Source organism: Urocitellus parryii, chromosome 8, assembly GCF_045843805.1.
Source record: "Urocitellus parryii isolate mUroPar1 chromosome 8, mUroPar1.hap1, whole genome shotgun sequence".
In the NCBI taxonomy this organism is placed as follows: Eukaryota; Metazoa; Chordata; class Mammalia; order Rodentia; family Sciuridae; genus Urocitellus; species Urocitellus parryii.
Window position 1 is genome coordinate 113,819,878 of NC_135538.1, and position 21,053 is coordinate 113,840,930.

At 58.7% G+C, this 21,053-nt stretch overlaps 2 protein-coding genes across 3 annotated transcripts in view; one reads left to right on the forward strand and one right to left on the reverse strand.

The window, feature by feature from the left end:
• Cpne5 (copine 5) overlaps positions 1 to 15,015 on the forward strand; it is an 86,892-nt gene extending 71,877 nt beyond the window's left edge. For both annotated transcript variants that reach the window (XM_026383645.2, XM_026383647.2), the window contains 9 exons: positions 3,521 to 3,574; positions 6,056 to 6,117; positions 10,125 to 10,171; positions 10,929 to 11,110; positions 11,989 to 12,116; positions 12,342 to 12,444; positions 13,092 to 13,149; positions 13,611 to 13,684; positions 14,797 to 15,015. In XM_026383645.2, the coding sequence (XP_026239430.1) occupies positions 3,521 to 3,574; positions 6,056 to 6,117; positions 10,125 to 10,171; positions 10,929 to 11,110; positions 11,989 to 12,116; positions 12,342 to 12,444; positions 13,092 to 13,149; positions 13,611 to 13,684; positions 14,797 to 15,015 (927 nt within the window). The remainder of the gene's footprint in view (positions 1 to 3,520; positions 3,575 to 6,055; positions 6,118 to 10,124; positions 10,172 to 10,928; positions 11,111 to 11,988; positions 12,117 to 12,341; positions 12,445 to 13,091; positions 13,150 to 13,610; positions 13,685 to 14,796) is intronic.
• Positions 15,016 to 19,069: 4,054 nt separating this feature from the next.
• On the reverse strand, positions 19,070 to 20,161 carry LOC113179106 (galanin receptor type 2-like). Its single transcript, XM_026383524.2, has one exon. It carries the CDS (start codon positions 20,159 to 20,161, stop codon positions 19,070 to 19,072), a length of 1,092 nt encoding a protein of 363 aa, XP_026239309.2.
• Positions 20,162 to 21,053: the final 892 nt, after the last annotated feature.

The window sequence follows — 21,053 nt, forward strand, 5'->3', positions numbered from 1 at the left end:
TTTCCCACTGCCCAGCACAGGCTGGGAGTTATCCAGAACACCCCCCACCCCACATCTCATCCACCACTGAACGCTGCTCTCTGCCACCCGAACGTCCTGACCTCGGATCCTCTGTCGCAGTCTTCCAGCACCATCTTTATCATCCCCTGGGTGGGTCTTCATGACAGGCACCTAAAGAGCTCTGGGGGTGGCCCGAAGTCCTGACCACAAGCACATCTTCCACGTTGCCACTCAAGGGTGACTGTTTAGTGTTGAAGCAGAGCTTTGAAGTGGGCACGTGAGTGGTAGTCTGACTGCAGACTCCCCTTCCTGTCTAGGGCAGGTAGGGTGGCACACGCAGGAGGACAAGTTCCAGGACTGAGCGACTTAGTGGGGCCCTGTCTCAAAGTAAAATATTCACAAGGGCTGGGAATGTGGCTCTGGGGTCGGGCACGCCCATCCCACCCCAGAGTGCTCCTGGGCACCCTGTGACTATTACCTCTTCACCGTACTGCCCCCCGCCATGAAGGCCATGAAGTCGTGGTGGGGGACAGAGTCTCACTTCTGTATGCCAGAGCCATTCGGCACCCTGGTGTGCGGGAGGGCAGACCCCAGACCTGTGCTGGGGGGCCTGGTGGCCTCTGGGAAGGAGGAGGAGGCCGAGTGGAGTGGGGAGGTTCCCTGGGTGGCCCCTAGGGGCGCTGGTGCCCTGCTGGAGCTGGTGGCGGCCACAGGGCTGGAGAGGCGGTTCCCTGGGGGAGGGCGTGCTGTGGGGAGCCCAGGAAACCTGTGGGTAAACAGATCTGCAGAAGTGCCCACTTCACAGAAGATCTGAGACGAACCACAGCGCTGACCTCCTAATTGTCGCATGACAGAGTGGACGGCAGCTCACTCGGCCACACACAAGCCTTCAAAGAAAGGGGACACACCCAGGGCCCGAGGAGTCCGCCCACTCCCCTCAGCTGGGAGGACGGGGCTGGCTCAGAGCAGAAGCTGGGGACACACTGGGTTCTAACAGTCCAGTGCCTCGGGGAAGGCGTTGGCTCCCCGCGAACCTGCTCATTAAGCCCCACCCCACGAGCGGGTCTGGAAGTGCCCCAGCCCTGGGCCGCGAGTGCCTGTGGAGGGGCGTCCCCAGTGCTGAAGAGGGCCCTCCCAGGCGACTCTGGCCTCCTCTGCAGGCCCTCAGTTCCATTGCACTTCTTGCCAGTCACCTACTTGATGTCCCACCTGTGCCCCAATCCAGCTCCTCTTGTCTGTGGGATCACCCCATCCCTACTGTCCCTCATCTCTGCAGCCACCCCCAAGGCCCAAGATGTGTGGCCACTTAAAAAAATTTTTTTGGTAGTGTTAGGTGGGCAGCATGCCTTTATTTTACCATTATTCATTTTCACGTGGTGCTGAGGGTCCAGCCCCGGGCCTCACAGGTGTAGGCAAGCGTCTCCCCAGCTCCAGCCCCAGCCCCATTGGCCACTGTCAGCAGTGCTGTTCCTGCCACACCTGTCCCAGCACCCCACGTCCTCACTGCCCGTCACCTGTATTCCTGTGGTGCAGGAATTGGAATAGCAGCTGACCCCTGTACAGCACCTACGACAGTCCACCTGGTTCTGAGCACTGACGTACACCGACTCCCTTAATCCCCATTCCTTTCCCTGCAGTGGGTGCTCTCTGTGCCCATTTTACAGCTGGGAAAACTGAAGCACACGGAGGTTAAGTAACTCTCCTAAGGTCACACAGCTGTCGGGTGGCAGAACCAGGCAAACATCCGCTGGATGTCCCTCTTCCCCCTCCCTGGCTCTCACCCCCACCAGGCCCAGCACCCTAGAGCCTGCTGTGATCTCGTCCTGCACTAGCCTAGAGGTCCTGGGAGTTTCCTGCTGGCAGCTGGGTGACATTCAGACATTGCCCCTGGCCTTCCTGGCTTGTCCAGCCACCCAGCTGACTCTTCCACCCTGGGGCTCTGCCGTCAAACCAGACCCCAGTTCTGGGCTTCTCCTCCCAAAGCATCTCCTCTGACATTGACCTCTCCATACCCACAGCCTCCTGTCCCTCAGGGTCTGCCTTCACTGCCCCCTGCCTCCCATGTCTTTCCTCCCTCAAATCCTCCTCTTCCTCCTCCTCTGTGGTGTCCCTTGTCACTTACTGCCTTGAAGATGTATCTTATTTCTCGGACAAGAGTGACAGTTCTAAGGGAGAGGAAGTGGTCGCCCCGCCCTATGAACGTGTGTTGAGAGGATATGTTTGTGTTTTGCATCTAGGTGTCACTCCTGCACGTCTGTACCCTTGGCCTGGGGGCAGGAAGCCTGGTTTCCAGCCTTATCACCCAAATGGCTGTGTGACCTTACTCAAATCACTTGGTATCTCTGTGCCCCGTTTTTCCTTATCTCTAGAAGTAGCTATCAGTACTCATCTGGACAGGAAAGATCACAGAGATGCAGCTGCAGGCCCTGGGGGCAGCACAGGCCTGTGGGAGAGGGAAGGTGGAGTTCACCAGGTGGCCAAGCAGGTGTGAAAGTCGCCAGGGAAAGGCTGTGCCCAGACTTATCCTGTTAAAAAAGGGAAAAAAGAGCTGGCAAGGCTGAGGGGGGAAGAGCCAGGTCTGGCGGGAGACCCCAGGACAAGGTGGCCCGGGTCTCAGCCTCCGCACTCTGACGTTTGGGACTGGATCATTCTTTGTGGTGGCTGTTGTCCCCGGCTGTCCCTTCTGGCTGTCCCTGGCCCCCACCCATTCCCCAGTGACCACCAGAACCATCTCCAGACATTACCAAATGGCTCCTGGGGGCAGACCTGTCCCTGGTGGGATTTCTGAGTTATCCCACTGGACCTTTATTGAGCACTTACTCTGTGCCTAACCCTGTGATAAAGCATCTGGCCACAGGTGTGGCTTTGGAAGTTAAAGCTTACAGTGACAGCTGGATGCCCCATGGCCTCCCAGAGACTCGGGAGGCTGAGGCAGGAGGATAGCCAGTTCGAGGCCAGCCTCAGCAACTTTGTGAGACCCTGTCTCAAAATAAATAAGTAAAAAATAGCTGGGGATGTAGCTCAATGATGATAGTGAAGGAGCCTCTGTGGGTCGAGGTGGTGACCCAGAGGGGAGCCTCAGAGGCCCCCCACGGCAGCCCTTGGGCTGGGCCCTGCGGAGGAGCAGGGAGGATTGGACGAGGCCAAAGGAAAGGAGGGGGCCTGGGGTGTGAGAAGCGACCTGAGCCGATACGAAGGGCAGGCACAGGCAGGCCTGCCTTGCGACACGGAGCCCTCTCTGGCTCTCCTGCGTGGAGGACGTGTCTGGGGAGTGGTGGGAGAGAAGGTTAGATGAGCAGTCCAGCTGTGTTCGAGGTGGACGCCGGTCTTCGCGGGGAGCGCAGTTGCGTCACTGAAGGCCGGTCTCCCGCAGGACCTCCCTCAGCCCCACTCCCTGGACTCTGTGGTCTTTGCACCCCACACCAGCTGGGGCAGGGGCCTGGGCCACACCCAGGGTCTGTGGGAGCCCTCAGAGCCCCTCCCTGACCACTGGGAACCCATCACTGGTCTGTTTCTCCAGGTGATCAACCCGAAAAAGAAAATGAAGAAAAAGAAATACGTGAATTCTGGCACGGTGAGTACCCGATCGCCATGGCTGGGTGTCCGCACCCTGAGTCCCAAGCTTGGCCTGGGGACAGAGGCTCTGGTGCCTGTGGTTACCTGCAGAGTGTGGGAATCTGACCCAGGAGGACTGGCCAGATAGGGCAGCAGCCTGGGGGTGGACGTGTAGACCAGATGAGAGGCACTGGATCACAGAGAGACCGCATGCAGGACTTCCTGCAGGAAGAGGGGAGTTGCGTTTGTGGGGAATCCCCCAGTGAGGTGGTTTTCACAGGTTGCTTCCCTGCGGGGCAGACAGACGTGAGCACCCGCTTGCCATGAAGAGGAAGCAGGGCTGCCAGAGGGAAGTGACTCAGCCAGGGTCACACAGCCGGAAGGCCACAGAGATGGCATCGGCACCACCTGTTTTTCTTTTTTTCTTGGTACTAGGAATTGAACCCAGGGGTGCTTAACCACTGAGCCACATCCCCAGCCCTTTCAAAAAATATAGATTTAATAGACTTGCCGAGTTGCCTAGGGCCTCACTAAGTTGCTGAGGCTGGCTTTGAACTCACGATCCCCCTGCCTCAGCCTCCTGAGCCGCTGGGATTACAAGCGTGTGTCACTGCGCCTGGCCAACACCACCGTGGACCCTAGGCCTGGCGCCTGCTGGCAGCACGACCACTGCTCGACCACGGCTGTCCAGGGGTGCCACCCAGGTCCAGTGGCTTCTGAAGGGTGGTCTTCAGAATATCTGTGCATTTTTTTAAGACCTATTTCTGGGCACTGCCATCCACCGGGCATTGCTGTAGGCTCAGGAGATACAGCTGGACACAGGACAGACCCAGGTTCCTGGTGCTTCTATTCTGCTGGGGGACAGAGAGAAGAAACGTGCACGTGGACATGTACACGCGCACACCGCCTGTGATGGCCAACTCCCAGCATTTCCCAGTCTGCACCATAAAGAAAAAAAATCACCAGGATCCAAGGTGCTTGTGAAAATACAGATGCCTGGGCCAGTTCCCTGGGGTCCTGTTTAGGAGGCCCAGGCTCAGGCCAGGGCTCTGTTTAGTGCTTCTTGTTCCTTACTGGGAGCAGAATCCCCCAGGGATCTCACTAAAATGCCAAGAGTCTGCATTTCTATCCAGCAGCAAGACTCTTGAGTGTCTCCAGACACAGAGTCCCAGAGCCTGGGCGTGGCGGGTGGAGACGGTGGCCATTCCCTGGCTGCAGGTTAGAGTCCTGTGAAGAAGTAAATTAAGGTCTCCAGAACTGCCCTGTCGTCCCAGAAACTCTGATAGTTGGTTGGAGGTCCCCACCTGGGCTGCAGGACGTCCTCAGAGCTCCCCAGGGAGCCTGATGGCGCTCAGTCAGGGGCGAAGCCATGGCTATCGTCCATTCCTGAGAGTCACCATGCTCAGGAGACGCAGCTGTTCCTCCAGGTGCCCAGCACGGTGAACGGGGGCACCTGGGGCCCAGCGCAGCACCCGCAGACCCTCCCTTTGCTCAGGGAAAGGCTCATACGTCTTGTGGCCCTGGGCCTGGCGCACCCTGTGAGCTGGCGTCGTGTCCAGGCTCCCAGAGACGCCGGCCCTCTTCTGAGGGAGAAGGGCCCTGCTTGGCCCTGCCTCACTTTCCTGCCTTAGGAGGCCCAGCTCCATGGTCTCCCCGGCCCCAAGCCCCTGCTGTCGTGAGCTGTCCCGTGGTGGCCTGTCTTGGCTGCTCCCGAGGGTCTTGGGCCTGAGGGTGGGGGCTGAGAGACACGGAGGGCTGAGCAGGAGCAGGGAGGTCTAAGATAAGCACAGATCAAGAGGCCCGTCTCGGGGTCCCTAGAGGTGGACAGAAGCACGGAGCTTGTTAGTGTTGGCAGTGGTTAGTCCTGTGCCAGGCAGGAGCCTCCCTCCTCCCCACCCCACCCTGGGGATCCTAGGGCAGGAGAGCCAGCGCCCACTCAGAGGACACTTGTGCCCTTGGCCTGGGCCCCTGGGCTCCAGTGACAGGTGGGACCCTTTGGGATGCAGTTTGACATCAAGATTGAGAGTGTAAGCTCACGCCTGTAATTCCAGTGGCTCTGGAGGCTGAGGCAGGAAGGTGGCAAGTTTGAGGCCAGCCTCAGCAACTTAGCAAGGCCCTAAGCAACTAAGTGAGACCCTGATTCTAAATAAAATATAACAGGGCTGGGAGGTGGCTCGGTGGTTAAGCCCCTGGGTTCAATCCCCAGTACCCCAGAATAAATAAAGAACGCAGGCTCTGAAATGAGACCCCAGGTCAGATCCCAGCCTGCCACATCCTGGCAGTATTCCTGACGTGCTGTGTCACCTCTTGGGGCCTCAGTTTCCTTGTTGTAACATGGAGATAATATAAGGGCTTCAGGGGGTTGCTAGGGGCACGGCCTGCAGTGACGTGGGCCAAAGTGGCCCATGCTGAGTGCGTACCGTGTCAGCTGTCACATGGCGTCATGAACCTTCTCCCCACCCCACGCTTCCCACTAACCAAGCCCCCTTTTGTTTTCAAGGTCACTCTGCTGTCCTTCGCGGTGGAGTCGGAGTGCACCTTCCTAGACTACATCAAAGGAGGGTGAGGAGAACCGGCCCTGGGGAGGGGGAGGGGCGCCCACACTGACCCATCTGGGGCTCTGGCCCCACCCTGGCCTCTTTGAGATCCTGGACCAAACCTGTGACACTGGGCTCTGAGCACACCCCAGTGTCTGACCGGACACAGCCGCTCCAGAGCCCTGTCTGCCCCTGGATCCTGAGCTAGGGAGACCAGCCTGGGTCGTGTCCCCACGTGGAGATGGAGCCTGGAGGTGTTGGGGACACCATGACAGAAAGAAGCAAGGGGCTTGGGGAAGTGGAAAAGCCCTGGACCAGGAGTCAGGAGACCCCGACTCTAGGCCCCTCTTTGCCGTAAAGTTGCTGGACTGTTTGGGTCAAGTCCCTCTCCCTCCCCGGGCAGCAGTGTCCTCCTCTGCAAAGAGACTATATAGAGTAGGTGAGGTCAAGGTCCCCTCCAGCTCTGTGCATCCGGTACCCCTGATCTGTCAGGGCGGGGGCAGCAGTGGCTTGCTGTTATCAGGGATCATCTGTAAGGGGCAGCAGGATTAGGGGATGAGCAAGGGAAGGACCCAGGGACAGCAGGTGGTCAAACACGAGCTTAAGGGGCAGATAGGACCAGAGAGGCAGGCATCCAGGCCCAGACACACAGCGAGGCCAGGAGGTTCTGGCCAGCAGCTCATGGAAAGAGCCTGACCCTAAGCAAAGGGCCTGTCTGGCGTGATCCCTGCCAGGCCAGGGCGTGGGCAGCTGAGAGCCGACAGGTGCAGGCAGGTGAGCGATTGCACCTGCCTGGAAAGGAGACAGGCAGGGGCAGCTGCCAGAGAGGCTGGTCCCCGCCACCGAGCAGGCACTTGGCTGCCTGGTCCTCCAGGGCAGAGGGAGAGGTCGGGCCCTGGATGATAAACACACTTTCCCATGACTTGACTCTCTGCGTCTCAAGGTTGCAAGTGTCCCAGCCACTGAGCACACACACAGACACACCCTCCCTGCGGTCACCGGAAGTCTCCTCTGGCCCTTCCTAGCCAGCTCCACTCCCTGGCCTTGCTCCCTCCCCCATCAGACCTGCTGCCTCCTCTGACCCATTAAGCTGGCAGCCCCTGCATCCGGGTAATTTTCAAACCATTTCCACCCTGTTTATCCTTCTCATTTGCATAGCGCCTGCCACTTACAGACGCAGATGTGTGTGTGTGTGTGTGTGTGTGTGTGTGTGTGTGTACGTGTGTGTACCTTGTCTCCATTTTACACACCTAGATGGTGGCTGGGATCCCACTGTCACAACTTTCTGCCTTTGTCCCTTAGTGGTTAATCTTGGCCCTGCCAGGCCCCTCACTTGGGTGGGATGGAGCTGGGGTGAAAGGGCCGAATGCTGTGAGGTCTTGTGAGAGGGAGCCCTCCCAGGCCAGGCCACTGGCAAAGCTAACACCTTGGCCCTGGCCCAGAGCCAGCCTCCCTCCCCACGCTCTCTCCAAACTCCCTGGAGAACCTGAGTAAGAGAACTGGCTCAGCAGTGAGAGCCCGGCCTGCGTGTCCAGGCAGGAAGCGCTGGAGGCATTGTCTAGGGACCCTCTCCTCCTGGTCTCTGGCCCACCTCCTGCATCCTCCAGGACCCGGGAGGAAGTTCTGGACACCTGAGCCCCAGGAGCCGGGGGCGGCGGGAGGGGGGGGGGGCTGCAGGGAGCAATTCCTTACAGAAGGGGCTGCTTTCCAGTTGCTTCCCCACCCCCAGCATTTTTTAGGATGCAAAGAAGGAGAGAATCAAGGAGTAGGGCAGAGCCCTCCCCTCACCCTGATTTTGGGAGAGCCAGTATTCTCAGCTATTGTCATGCAGGCCAGAACCACTGGGCGCAGGGCTCTAACAAAGGCACCCACGGAGAGGTGACAACACACAACAGAGAAGGTGAATAGGGCAGATGGAATGCTGCCATAGTGTTCCCCAGACCTCAAGGCTCCATTCATACATGCTTGGTTCTCATCCGGGGGACAGCAGGGTTGGGTGGGGAGATGGTCCACCAGTCACCCAGGGCTCCAGGCTTTTGTGGTTCCTTGTCCCCTAGAGACAGGAGTCCGTGGAATGCCTACAGAAGAGGGGGAAGAGTGCGTGTTGTGGGGGGACATCTGTCTCCAGCCAGCAGACCCTGACTTGAGTCTCCTGTTAACCATGTCCTTGACCTTTCCCAGGGACAAGGGTCCCATGAAGGGCAGCTCAGCTGTAGGGTCAGCTGTGGGTTCTGATAGGGACCTTTTGCTAAATGCAAGATGAGGTCTGCCTCCTCGCATGCCCGGAAGCCCCAACTCAGGGCCACCAGAGCACCTTCCCCAAATGTCATCCCACAACCCCCTCCTCAGAATCTCTAGATCTTAGTTAGGGAGGTAGATTCTGGGGCCCTACTCCTGACCAGCTAAATTGATATCTCGGGACGGGAGCCCAGAATCTTCTCTCTACACTCTCTGCAGTCTGAGAACCACAAGACTCCACTTCATTGGGGCCCAGGTATTGATCTACTTTGTTCTCTCTGTGTCTGGCACAAATCTTAGAACACAGCCCTCAGAGAGTGTCAACCTGGATCTGAACCCTCCAAACTGACAGTTTATTATAGAAAATTTTAAACGTGAAAAAGTGGAGAGAAGGCAGAGTGAATCCCGAGGGCTCCCCATCAGGCTCTAGCAGTTTCCAGCTAAGCCGGTCTCAGGATGTCTCCCAAAATATAAGGACTCTTTGTAAAACATTGCCATAATACCAGAATCACTAAAATAAACCATAGTCCATAATTGGTAATAATACCATAATAACTAAAAAAAATCAAGCAGTTCCTTAGTGCCAAATATCTAGTCAGTATTCAAATGTCCCCAGTTGTCTTTAAAGTGTTTAAAAAATGTTTTGTTTTAGCTGGGGGCGGTGGCACATGCCTGTAATCTCAGTGGCTCACAGGAGGCTGCGGCAGGAGTTCAAAGCCAGCCTCAGCAAAAGTGAGGCCCTAAGCAACTCAGTGAGACCCTGTCTCTGAATAAAATAAAAAACAGGGCTGGGGATGTGGCTCAGTGGTGGAGTGCCCCTGAGGTCAATCTCCAGTACTAAAAAAAGTTGTTGGAGTCAGGAATCTAGGCAAATCCATATATCGATTTTTGGATTTCTCTCTTAATTCTCTTTTCATCTGTTGTTTCCCCCAAGCACATGAAGGGCTAAAATAGATTCCTGCATTCCCCAGGAGATTCTGACTTGGGAGGTCCGGAGGGGACCCAAGAGCCCCAGGTTCCCAAGTGATGCTGATGCAGCTGGGCGTCTTGTCCAGTGTGGACCTCTCTCCACTGTGCTCCATGTGGTTTCCCCAGGCTGGATTCTGCTGGCTGCATCCTGCATGGTGTCATTTAAACATGTGCTCTGTTCCCTTGTATTTATTGATTTATTTGGTACTGGGGATTGAGCCCAGAGTGCTTGACCGCTGAGCCGCATCCCCAGCCCATTTTATTTTTTTTAATTTTGAGTCAGGGTTTCACTAAATTGCTTAGGGCCTGGCTAAATTTCTGAGGCTGGCTTCAAACTTGGGATCCTCCTGCCTCAGCCTCCCAAATTGCTGGGATTACAGGCGTGTGCCACTGCACCTGGCTCAGTCAGATCTCTTGGCAAGACAGCTTCACGGGTGGGATCCTGCCCTCCCTCATGGTGAGATGTATCGTGTCTGTCTTTTAGTCACTCATTTTAATCCTGAATCAGACTCCAATTTGGACTAGAAACCCATGGAGGCCAGACCTCACCTGGTCCACTCAGGTGGGCCCAGAGGGCAGGGTCCAGGGAGGAAGGGAGGAAGGTGGCCATGTGCCCACACAGAACAGATCACCAAGAAGAGCCTTGGCGCTGCCTGACTCCTGCTCATGGCAGTCCCTTGGGGAAGGCCTGACGGGTGTTACTGTCCCAGCCTCAGAACTGGGAGGAGTGGCAGCCGGTTTCTTCCTTCCCTGCCCAGCAAGGTCCACCCTCCCCACAGCCCTCCCTCTCTCCAGGTGACTCCCTGGCTGTTCTCCCTCTTCTAGGACCCAGATCAACTTCACGGTGGCCATTGACTTCACGGCCTCCAACGGTGAGTGGGGGATGGGCAGAGGGAGGAGAGCTCTCAAGGCCCCGGTGGCCGACCTGACCACGAGCCACTTCCTCCACGCTCTCTGGCCACTTCCTTACCAAGAAAAGAGGCCCTGAGGCCTGCAGGACCAAGACACAACCAGGATGCGGCCGTCTCCCTCAGCCAGACACTGACACTGCACATCTGGGCTCCTGGGCATCATGCCCGGGTCAGAAACCCCTCTTAGGGTTGCAGGGCCCAGCATCATGGGGTGCTAGCAGAACTGGGGGGGCTTAGTAATCATAACAGTGACAACACTTACATTAATAACGCCTGCTTAATTCTCTGCCATCCTAGGAAGTAGGAGCTATTATCCCCATTTTACTGATGAGGAGACTGAGGCTGAGAGGTTAAGGAACTTTCACAAGGTCACACAACAAGGAGGTAGAGACAGCAGTGGCTCCTTGGTCATCTGTCCTGCCTCTTAATGAACCGCTGAACTCCGCCGGGGAGCTGAGCGCGGGGTTGTAGGCACCAGGTGGACGGAAGCAGGGAGGCCCATCAGGAGGCTGCAGAGGGCGGTGCTCCTGTGGGGGGCAGAGGTGGGGTTCCAGGTTCGTTTTGAAGGCCCAGCAGCTGGGCACACTGAAGGATGGAACACATCTGAGAAACAGGTGTCAAGGGTGGATGAAGACAAGTGAGGGTGCCCTTCCACACCCCCTCTGCATTCTGAGCCTGGGGTCCAGGCCAGCAGATGTCCCTGTGTCCTGTGTCGCAGGGAACCCCTCGCAGTCCACGTCCCTGCACTACATGAGTCCCTACCAGCTGAACGCCTACGCGCTGGCGCTGACCGCGGTCGGGGAGATCATCCAGCACTACGACAGCGACAAGATGTTCCCCGCCCTGGGCTTCGGCGCCAAGCTGCCCCCCGACGGCAGGGTGTCGCACGAGTTCCCACTGGTAGGAGGTCCCAGGAGTGGGCTGGGCGCAGACTAGGCCAGGGGTGTGGTGACAAGCCCAGGTGGGCGTCAGCTGCTCTGCTGGGCCTGGGGACTTCAGGCGCAGCCTCTGGGGGACTTGGCACCTGCTCTGCCTAGGGACAGTGTCAAGGCCTCTGGCAACACACACCCCGCCCTCCCTGCACAGGAGTCCCTCTCCTCCAGGTCTGGGCTGCCCACAGCTGGCTCTGGGCTCCCCCTTCCTGAGAAGGTACAGGTGGAGGGGACCTAACCCCAAGCCCCCAAAAGAAGATAAGGGGGTGCTGAGATAGGGTGAGGTGGGTTCCCCTGGTGACAGAACCTGGCACCGTGTGGGGCTCCTGGGCCCTGTGTAGATGACACTCAGACCACCTTCCCTCCCTGTGTCCCTCCCTCCCATGAGCAGGGGACAGTCAGTCCTCATAGCTTACTCCTGCACCTGGGTGTGCCAGGTGCCATGCTGGGCACAGGACGCTTGAGGACAGAGGAGTCACAGGCCCTTCCTGAGTCACTCATGAGGGTTCGGAGGGTTTGCCAGAGGGTGCCTGAGGGAAGCAGGGATTGAACCCACGGGTGCTAACCCACTGAGCCACGTCCCCAGCCCTATCTTGTATTTTATTTGGAGACAGGGGCTCACTGAGCTGCTTAGCGCCTCGCTAAGTGGCTGAGGCGGGCTTTGAACTTGCGATCCATCACCGCACCAGCTCTCCAGGGCCTTTTTGAGCAGGCACTGGGCAAGGAGCAGGTCTGGCCCTTCAGGGCAGCTCTGGGGGCCCAGGCTGCTGGCCCCCGACCCTGGCTGCGCTCCTGTAGCCCCCTCCGCCTTCCCTGGGCTCAGCCTCTCCGTCCTCTGTGCCCCAGAACGGCAACCAGGAGAACCCGTCGTGCTGTGGCATCGATGGCATCCTGGAGGCTTACCACCGCAGCCTGCGCACCGTGCAGCTCTACGGCCCCACCAACTTCGCCCCCGTGGTCACCCACGTGGCCAGGTGAGTGCAGGGCCGCTGGGCTCCCTCCCGCAGCCCACAGGGCCTTTGGCGTGGCCTGCCGACCCTGGGTGGCGCATCTCTCTTCCTGCGGACCCTCTCTCGGTGAACCCCAACTCTGAAGAGACCCCTCCTCTCCAAAAATCTGTCCCCATCAAAGTTCAGGGTCCTTGTTGGGGGCCTCGTGCCAGAGGCCCCCAGGACCTCAGCCCTCGCTCGCCGGTCCAGGAGCGCGGCGGCCGTGCAGGACGGCTCCCAGTACTCGGTGCTGCTCATCATCACCGACGGGGTCATCTCGGACATGGCGCAGACCAAGGAGGCCATCGTCAACGTGAGTGAGAAGGGTGGACACACGGAGGGAGGAGCTGGGGGTCACTGGGTGGGGCCCAGTTCTCTCCCCGCCCTCATCCCGTCCTGGCTGCTGGCTATGCGTCTCCTGGGACTCTGGGGAGGGCCAGGGTGTGGGGTGTCGGGGTGGTGGATGGAAGGGGCTCTGGGCCACAGAGCTCTGTGCCCACCTCTGAGTCACACCCAGTGGTCCCTCCCTCCCGAGGCCTGTGGCTTCCTCCCTCACCCGTCTCTAGGATTGCTGCCAGGCCCCAGCCAGCCAGGCCAGGTAGAGGGGGGCCCTGGGGGGAGCCACCGCTCCTTGTGCTCGGTGGTCTTCCACCACAGCTGCCCTAGTCCTTCCTCCAAAGCACAGAACAGAGGGGCCCACGTGGTGGGAGCCCACAGCAGAAGAGGGGACAGTGGGCACAGAAGCAGGCCGTGACCCATTTCCCCCTGCCCCCTCCCTCCCACCCCTCTTCCCTGGGCCCTGCCTCCTCCGTTCGCTTCTCTCTCTCCCCCTTTTCTGTGCTTCTCCCTGTCTGTCCATCATCCCGCCTCTCTCTGTGGACCCGCCTTCCTGCCCCGTCCACAATCTCTGTTTCTTTCACCCGGCCCCTTGGGTCTGACCGCCCCCACGCTGTCTCTCAGGCTGCCAAACTTCCCATGTCCATCATCATCATCGGCGTGGGCCAGGCAGAGTTCGATGGTGAGTCCCGAGGTCCCCTGTGTCCTCCCTATTCCCCCCCCCCTGCCCATGTTCCCCAGAGCCCCAGTGCCCTGTGAGCCCCAGACAGTGAGCACTGAGGCCTGGGAGTGTGACTGTCTGGGTGTGTCTCTTTGCACAGAGAGGGGCGTGTCGAGGTGTGCACCCCACGCCCTCACCCCAAGGCTGCGGGAGGAGGCCCCAGCCGCTCCTTTCTCCTCCAACCCTGGAACCCGGGGAGGATGGGAAGCAGGAGGGTGGGAAGCAGGAGCCCCGGGCGGGATCCCCCTGGGCTCAGTGGCTGGCCTCCTCCTGACTCCCAGCCTTGGCGTCCTCGTATCTGACATGAGGGCCCCGCAGATGGCCTCTGCCCTGGTGTAGCCCGGGACTGGAGGACAAGTCTGCAGATCCATCCCCCAGGTCCACACTAACCCCTCCCCGCCATGTCGCTCCTGCCCACGCAGCCATGGTAGAGCTGGACGGCGATGACGTGCGGATCTCCTCCCGGGGGAAGCTGGCCGAGAGGGACATTGTCCAGGTGAAGCCCAGACCCTGCCTGCTGCACAGAAATGCAGACTCCAGCCCTCTGAGCCCCTGGGGTTCCGCAGGCCTCCTGGGGAAGGGCCTGGCCGTCACAGAAGGGAAGAGTCAGTCCCTCCAGTCACACTTCTCCCGAGGCTGGGCTCTCCCCTAACATTGCTGATGTCCGTCCCCCCCCTTCCCCCCCACCCCCCCCCCCCCCCCCGCAACCCAGATGCTCTGCCAGCCCTCCCTGCACCCCAGGCCTCCCTGGCCATGCACTTTCTATTGTTTCCTGCCTGGTGGCCTCCCAGTGACATGCAAACCCTTCAAGGTGGAGGTGCTATCCTTTGTGTCACCACAGCCCTCTGCAGGAGTGGGCATTGTGTGGTTCAGTGACCCGGTGTCTTCACATCTCCACGCAGGACACTAATGGAAAGAGCAAGGGCCTTGTCCCCAGGGAATTCCCATCTGGCCAGGCCGTGGAAGCCATGCTCAGCAAGCACGTGTCCCTTTGAATCCCCTGTATACCATGTCCCCAGTACACAGGCAATGCAGAACCCCAAAATGCAGAACCTCAAAATGGACATTCTCATAACCCATTGGTTTACAAACTGGAGAACAAAGATAAGGGATGGAACCCAGAGTAAAGGTGGTCTGGGATGAGGGACCAGCATGAGCAAAGGCCCTGGGGCAGGAGTGAACCCTTGGGGGTGCTGCAGGGAGGAAGGGAGAGAAGCCTGACTGTGGTGTTGACCAGATTAGCCTCAAAGATAGAAGGAGAGGGGGACAGGGAGCCAGGGCTCTGTTGGAGAGTTGGGAGGAGGCCGGGGCCCAAAAGGGGATTGTGCGGCCTTTGCCAGCACCTTCCAAGGGCTCACAGCGGTGCCCAGAGTCAGAGATTGAGGAGTGTTCCTGAGCCTTGGAGCCTGGCATGGGATAGACACACCTTGGGTATTTTTTAAGTGAATGAAAGAACCGTGACTAAGACGGTCCCTGGGGGAATTCACCTAGGGGAGTTGAGTGAGGTGGGGAGGGTCTTGGAGGGGGTGGGACATGACCCCAGTCCTGCATTTTTGGGAGACCAGGGTCCAGGGAGCCACCCCTTGACCCTGCCTTCCCGCCTGCCAGTTCGTGCCCTTCAGGGACTATGTGGATCGCACAGGCAACCACGTGCTGAGCATGGCCCGCCTGGCCCGCGACGTGCTGGCCGAGATCCCGGACCAGCTGGTGTCCTACATGAAGGCGCAGGGCATCCGCCCGCGCCCCCCGCCCGCAGCGCCCGAGCCCTCGCCGCCGCAGTCCCCGGCCCGCACGCCCCCTGCCTCCCCGCTGCACACGCACATCTGAGCCTGGCTGTGCAGGCAGGTGCCCCGGGAGTGGGGGGCCAGGCCAGTAGGCTGAGTCCCCAGACCCCTTGCTGTTGGCCCACCCAGCCTTTTGGACATCGGAGTGCCTGGGAGGCTGGCAGGGGCGGGGTCTCCGGAGGCTCCTCCCCAATTCCCTGGCCTGGACGCAGGGGTGCGCGGGTCCTGGGCTCCAGCCCTCTGCTTTCTGATACTCCTCGGTAGTCCAGCCAGGAGGGTATAAATGGGGGTAATCGCCCCCCATCACTGCCAGTAGTCCCATCTGCTCACCTAGCACCCGAAACCCAGCCTGGGCCTGGCCCAGGGCCCTCCCATCCTCCTGAGCTGTCCACTGCTATCCCGGATCCCCCTCCAATGAACGCTCCTGTGCCCTATTTGTGGTGCACCCCGAGGTGATGGGTCTGCAGGAATGCTTGAGCCTGTGACCCTCCCAGGAGCACCCTGTGCCGGGGAGCCCTGCAGCCCCCTGAGCGGGGCCGTGCTGGCCCAGGGTCAGGCTTCTTAACAGCCCTTTCTGGGACCTCAGGTCGCGTGACGCTGTCCAGACGTAATGCCCAGGCCTCTCCCTGGTGCGGGCTGCAGGCACTTTCACAGCTGACGCCTGGCCCCAGGTGTCCCTGCTCCTCCGGGGTGTCCACTCTGGGCCTGCCCTCGCCCTGCTCTCTCGGGGACAGGAGGCAGGGATGCTATGTTCCAGCCCCGCCGCCCCTGCCTGTCGGGGGAACCCCGAGGCCCTTCGCCTTCTGGGCCCCGGTTTCCACATCTTTATGGGGAGCGGGTGACCAGATCGTCCCGGGGTTTCCCTCTGTAGTGGCTTCCATGTCCAGCTCCCCATCCCACTCCTCCCCGGCGCGACCCTTACCCCAGGCCGTCTTGGCTCAAGGGTCACCTTGTTCCATTCTGTCACCCCAGGTACACCCCATCCTTCCGACTTGGGCTCCTGCCCCTGCTGTGGGAAGGTGGGAGGGGTCTCCCCGCGCCGCCGCCCGCCTCCCCCACCTGGGGCGCAGGTCTCGCATGCCGTCCTGCCGCATGGGCCTCCCGCCCTCTCTCCTCGTCGTGCATGGTGGTGGTGGTGGTGGTGTTCTGCCGTCTGGTCCTGTACTGTCTCTGAGGCCGTCTGTGTGCAATTTGCCTTAAACTGAAGTAAATTTGGTTCTTTTAGTAGGACCTTGTTTGCCGTTCTCTGTGGCACAGGGCCGCTGGTTGTCGCAGCCCACCTCCCCTCTCTCTCTCTCTCTCCTCAGTTCAGCCAGGATTCACTGAGCACTGCCCTGGGCCTAGGCGTAGGGGCTGCCACAGTGGACAGAGAGAGGCCGTCTCCATGGGGACCTCCAACAACACACATAAGAAAAACACCATGGCACACAAGCAGACAGGTTAACAGAGCAGTTCTGGGCCGTGACAAGGGTTAGGAAGAGAAGTAAGAGAATGGCAGGATAGACAGTGGTAGAGTGGCATTTTATTTAATTAATTTAGTTTTCCAATATTGGGGATTGATCCCAGGGGCACTTTAACACTGAGCCATACCCCTAGTCCTTTTTTTATTTTTTCAGACAGGGTCTTGCAAAATTGCTGAGGCTGGCCTCAAACTTTCGATCCTCTTGCCTCAGCCTCCTAAGCATCAGGATTACAGATGTGCACCACCATGCCCAGGTAGAGTAGCATTTTAGATGAGGTGACCAGGAGGTGACAGTTGACACGAGCTCTAAGGCAATGAGACAGGGAGCCATTCTGATATCTAGGGCAAAAAGGTTCCAAGCAAAAGGAATAGCGAGTGCAAAGGCCCTGAGGTAGGAGTTTGGTGTGTTTGAATGAGAACAAGGAGGCCAATGTGGTTGGAGCTAAGGAAGGGAACGTGCAGGAGATGAGGTCAAAGAGGTGAAGAAACCAGAATGCATAGGGTCATGAAGTCCATGATAAGGCTTTTGACATTTATTCTGGTGAGTCCGAGAACCACTGAGGAGATGAGAGGTGAGTACGTGATCAAATTCTCTAAAGCATATGGATGACTCTTGCAATTGATCTCTCATCTCTCAACCGGTATTTACTGAACACTGAGCCAGGCCCTGCTCAGTGAGAGAGACATTGAGTCACATGCAGTCATAACCTCAAAGGAAGCCCTGATCTAGGGAAATGAGGAGGGGATCAGTGCCACCATGGAGCATTGGTGCCAGGCCAGTGGGAGGGACCAGGGCCTGGGGGCACCAAAAGGGAGCTCCCAGCCCAACCTAGATGACTCACAGGCCATGTGCCCCTGAGAAGTTCCTGCTCCTCTGTGCAGGGGCCCGTCTCTCCTCCCTGAAGAACTGTCGGGTCAAGCAGAGTGACAGGTAGGCACGTCATAGTGTGTGCACACGCCCAGGGCCTGCTGTACACAGTAAGTGCTGTCCTCCTCCTGGTCCCAGTAGACATTAGGGACCAGGGTCCCAGGGAAGGGGGACTTTTTGTCTTCTCCCAGCAAGTCTGCCCTCAGATCAGCCCTCTGGGCAGTCATTCAGAACCTGCACATCAGAGGAATTCAGCACTAATTATACCAAAAGTTTGGGACTTGTTTACTTCTTAAGATTTTATAGTAAATTAGAGTTGATTCACGGCAGTCTCTGTAATTAGATGCCCCTGTGACTTTCGTTAGGCTTTGAGTGGGAATGGGGTGGGGTCACAGCATTGGAGAAGGGAAGTTCCCATGACCGGTGGCCCATTGTACTTAAGCCTGGGCACCGTGGGAAAGGATCGAGAGGAGATGCCGCCCGGCAGAGAAACTGGGGTTCAGAGCCGCTGCCCTGAACCAGGACGTGGGGAGCATCTGTTGTGTCTGACACTAGCTCCTCTCCTGGGTTCTTTCCACGTATGTGCCACAGAACTCTGGTTCCCCGGCACGGAGTTGGGGAAACCTCTCCTCTGGGCCTCTCTGGGAGGGTATTCAAGGCTCTGACAAGTTCTGCAGCCAAGGGACAGGTTTGACTTGGTTCAAGCCAATATTTCCCAAGCCTTTGACCACAAAGCCAGTTGTGTGTGTGTGTGGGTGTGTGTGGGTGTGTGTGTACACACATGTGCTTGTGGAGCTGACAGCCCTCTTACCAAGCAAAACATGTGCCTTGGGAATTTCAGTAGAGACAACTTTCCAGGTTCCCAGGTTCCCAGGCCAACAGGAGGCTGAGGCCTGCCCCAAGGAGGCTGGAGGGAGGCCGCAGAGCAGGAACGTTGGGTAGCAGAGGGGTGGGGAGGTGTGGCCTGGGAAGAACCCTGCCAAGCCACCTTGGGAGGAGGAACCACACGGAACAAGCCGATGCTCCTACATCCACAAGCCCAGCTCCACTCCATTCCATTACAGCCGAGGGATGTGTGGGACTGATCTGGGGGAGGGGCAGAGAAGGGAGAGGGGACAGAAAGGCCCCCAACTCTGAGCTCTCCCCTGCCTCCCACTTAGCCCCCCCCCCCCGCCCGACTCTGCCAGGCTGTGGGTTCCCAGGTCACCCCTTTGCTTTTCTGCCTTTGGAAGCCCCTCTGATTCATTCATCTCAAATGCCTCTGAGTTAAAAGAAGGAAAATCATAATAGTAATAATAACCCACACTTTTTTTTGGTACCAGGGATATAACCCAGGGACTCTACCACTGAGCCACATCCTCAGCACCTTTTATATTTTATTTAGAGACAGGGTCTCGCTGAGTTGCTCAGGGCTTCACTAAGTTGCTGAGGCTGGCCTTGAACTCACGATCCTCCTGCCTCAGCCTCCCCTGTTGCTGGGATTACAAGGGTGCCCCACAGCGCCTGGCCTGACCCACACTCTTATGCACTAAGGCGGTTCATTCATCTTCATGACTGTGAAGGAGGCAGTCTCCTGGCCACATTTTACACATGAGAAAACTGAGGCATGGAGGGGTGAAAGGCCTCGCCTAAGCTCATCCAAAGTAGCAGCGTCAGGGGTCTGGGTGTCCCAGCCTACCTCCCTAGTCACCTACACATGTGAGCTCGAACTCAGCCACTGCTCCAGCTGCGGGCCGCCCCCCCCCCCCCCCCCGTGGACCCGTCTTCCTACTGGTGGATGGAAGAGCTGGGCTCCCCCCACTGCCCCTGAACCTCAACCCTCCCAGCAGCCTCTCGGCTGAGATCCCTCTGGGCTTCCCGGGGCTCTGAGCGCCCAGGCTGGGTGCTGTCCCTCCCCGCAGCAGCCTCTCCCACGCCCCTGGGACGCCTGCGGCAAAGATCCCTGAGCCCGGCTCGGAGGGGGCGAGAGAGGCACAAGCAGAGGAGGGGGCTGACGGCGCAGTTGGAGTAGGCCAGGAGGGTGCAGAGGCTGGAGGCCACCAAGGTCACCGGTGTGTCGGGCAGGCGGCCAGTGGCCGCCACATAGCCCAGCACGGAGCAGGGCCCCCACATCAGCAGGAAAACCAGCAGCACCAGGAGGACGAGCCCTGTGTTCTTGCGGTGCTCCCGGACGCTCTCCCCCGGGGGACCCCGCGGCCGGGTCCGCAGGAGCCAGCCCACGTGGCCGAAGGCGCAGCCCAGGCCCCACGCGCAGGGCAGGAAGGCCAGCGCCCCCAGCAGGGCGAAGTAGCACGAGGCCCGAGCCGGGCTGAGCAGCAGGAGGCAGGCCTGGGCCCCGGGCGCCCCCACGGCCTGTCGCTCCACGGTCACCCGCTGGAACAGCCAGTTGGGCAGGGATGCGGTGAGACCCAGGACCCACATGGCCCCGCAGAGCAGCAGGCGGGCACCCCGGCCGGCAGGGAGGGCGGCGCCGGGCCAGGCCACAGCCACGTGGCGCAGAAGGGCCGTGGCCACCATGCTGTAGAAGGTGCAGAACATGGTGGCCGTGTTGATGGCCTGGCTGGCCGTGCAGGCCGTGGGGCCCAGCCACCAGTCGTGGCGCAGGAAGCTCAGCAGCAGCACGGGCACCACGCAGCCCAGGAAGAGCAGGTCGGAGAGCGCCACGTTCACCATGAGGCCGTTGGTCAGGGCCAGCAGCGGGCGCGGGGAGCCGGGGCCCCGGCCCAGCACCAGCAGCAGGAGGCCGTTGGCCGGCAGCCCCGCCAGCAGGACCAGCCCGCAGAGCCCCGCCAAGGCCGCTCGCAGCAGGCGCGCGGGGGCCCCCGGGAGCCCCCCAGGGAAGGTGGCGTTGGGCTCCATTCTGTGTCAGGCACATAAGAACAGGGGAGAAATCAGACCCCTGGGCCACCTCCCTGCGCCTGCCCGGCCTCCTCCTCCCACAGCCTCTCCCACAGATGTGTGCCCGCCCCTGCAGAGACCCGCCCCTGCTGCCCCACCGCCCCACAGTCCAGCTGCCAACGCCCGGCCACACCTTGACCCCGCTGGCCCTCAACAGTACAGAAAAGAGGAAATGAAACAAGCCCAGAGCGGTGGCGCAGCCTGTGATCAGAGGCTCAGGAGGCTGAGGCAGGAGGATCACAAGTTCAAAGCCAGCCTCAGCAACTTAGGGAGGCCCTAAGCAACTCAGTGAGACGCTGTCTCTAAATAAAATACAAGATAGGGCTGGGGATGTGGCTCAGTGGTTGAGCGCCTCTGGGTTCCATCCCTGATACCACAAACATAAAATAAACTGACTAAAACATAAAAGGAGGGCTGGGCTGTAGCTTAGTGGCAGAGTGCTTGCCTGGCATGTGTGAGGCCTGGGTTCAATCCTCAGCACCACATAAAAATAAATAAAATAAAGCCATGCTGTCCATCTACAAGTACAAAAAATAAAATAAAAAAGAAAAAGAAATAAAACAGATAACCAACAATAGCTGCATCAAGGACTGAGATTCAGGTAATATTCATTTTGTTGTTAATAATTCCTAAAATTTCTGCAGGGAGTATACGTGGTCTTATAATAATATTAATTTATTTATTACAAATAATGAAATATATAATTTACTTTTAAACAACACACTTTTATAAATACTATGTTTGTATATCATATATTTAAAATATTTTATAATAAAACACATTTTATTTTTATAAAAACGAAATCCTGCCCTGCCTGCAGAAAAGGCATGCTTAACTTGAAGTTCTGAGGAGA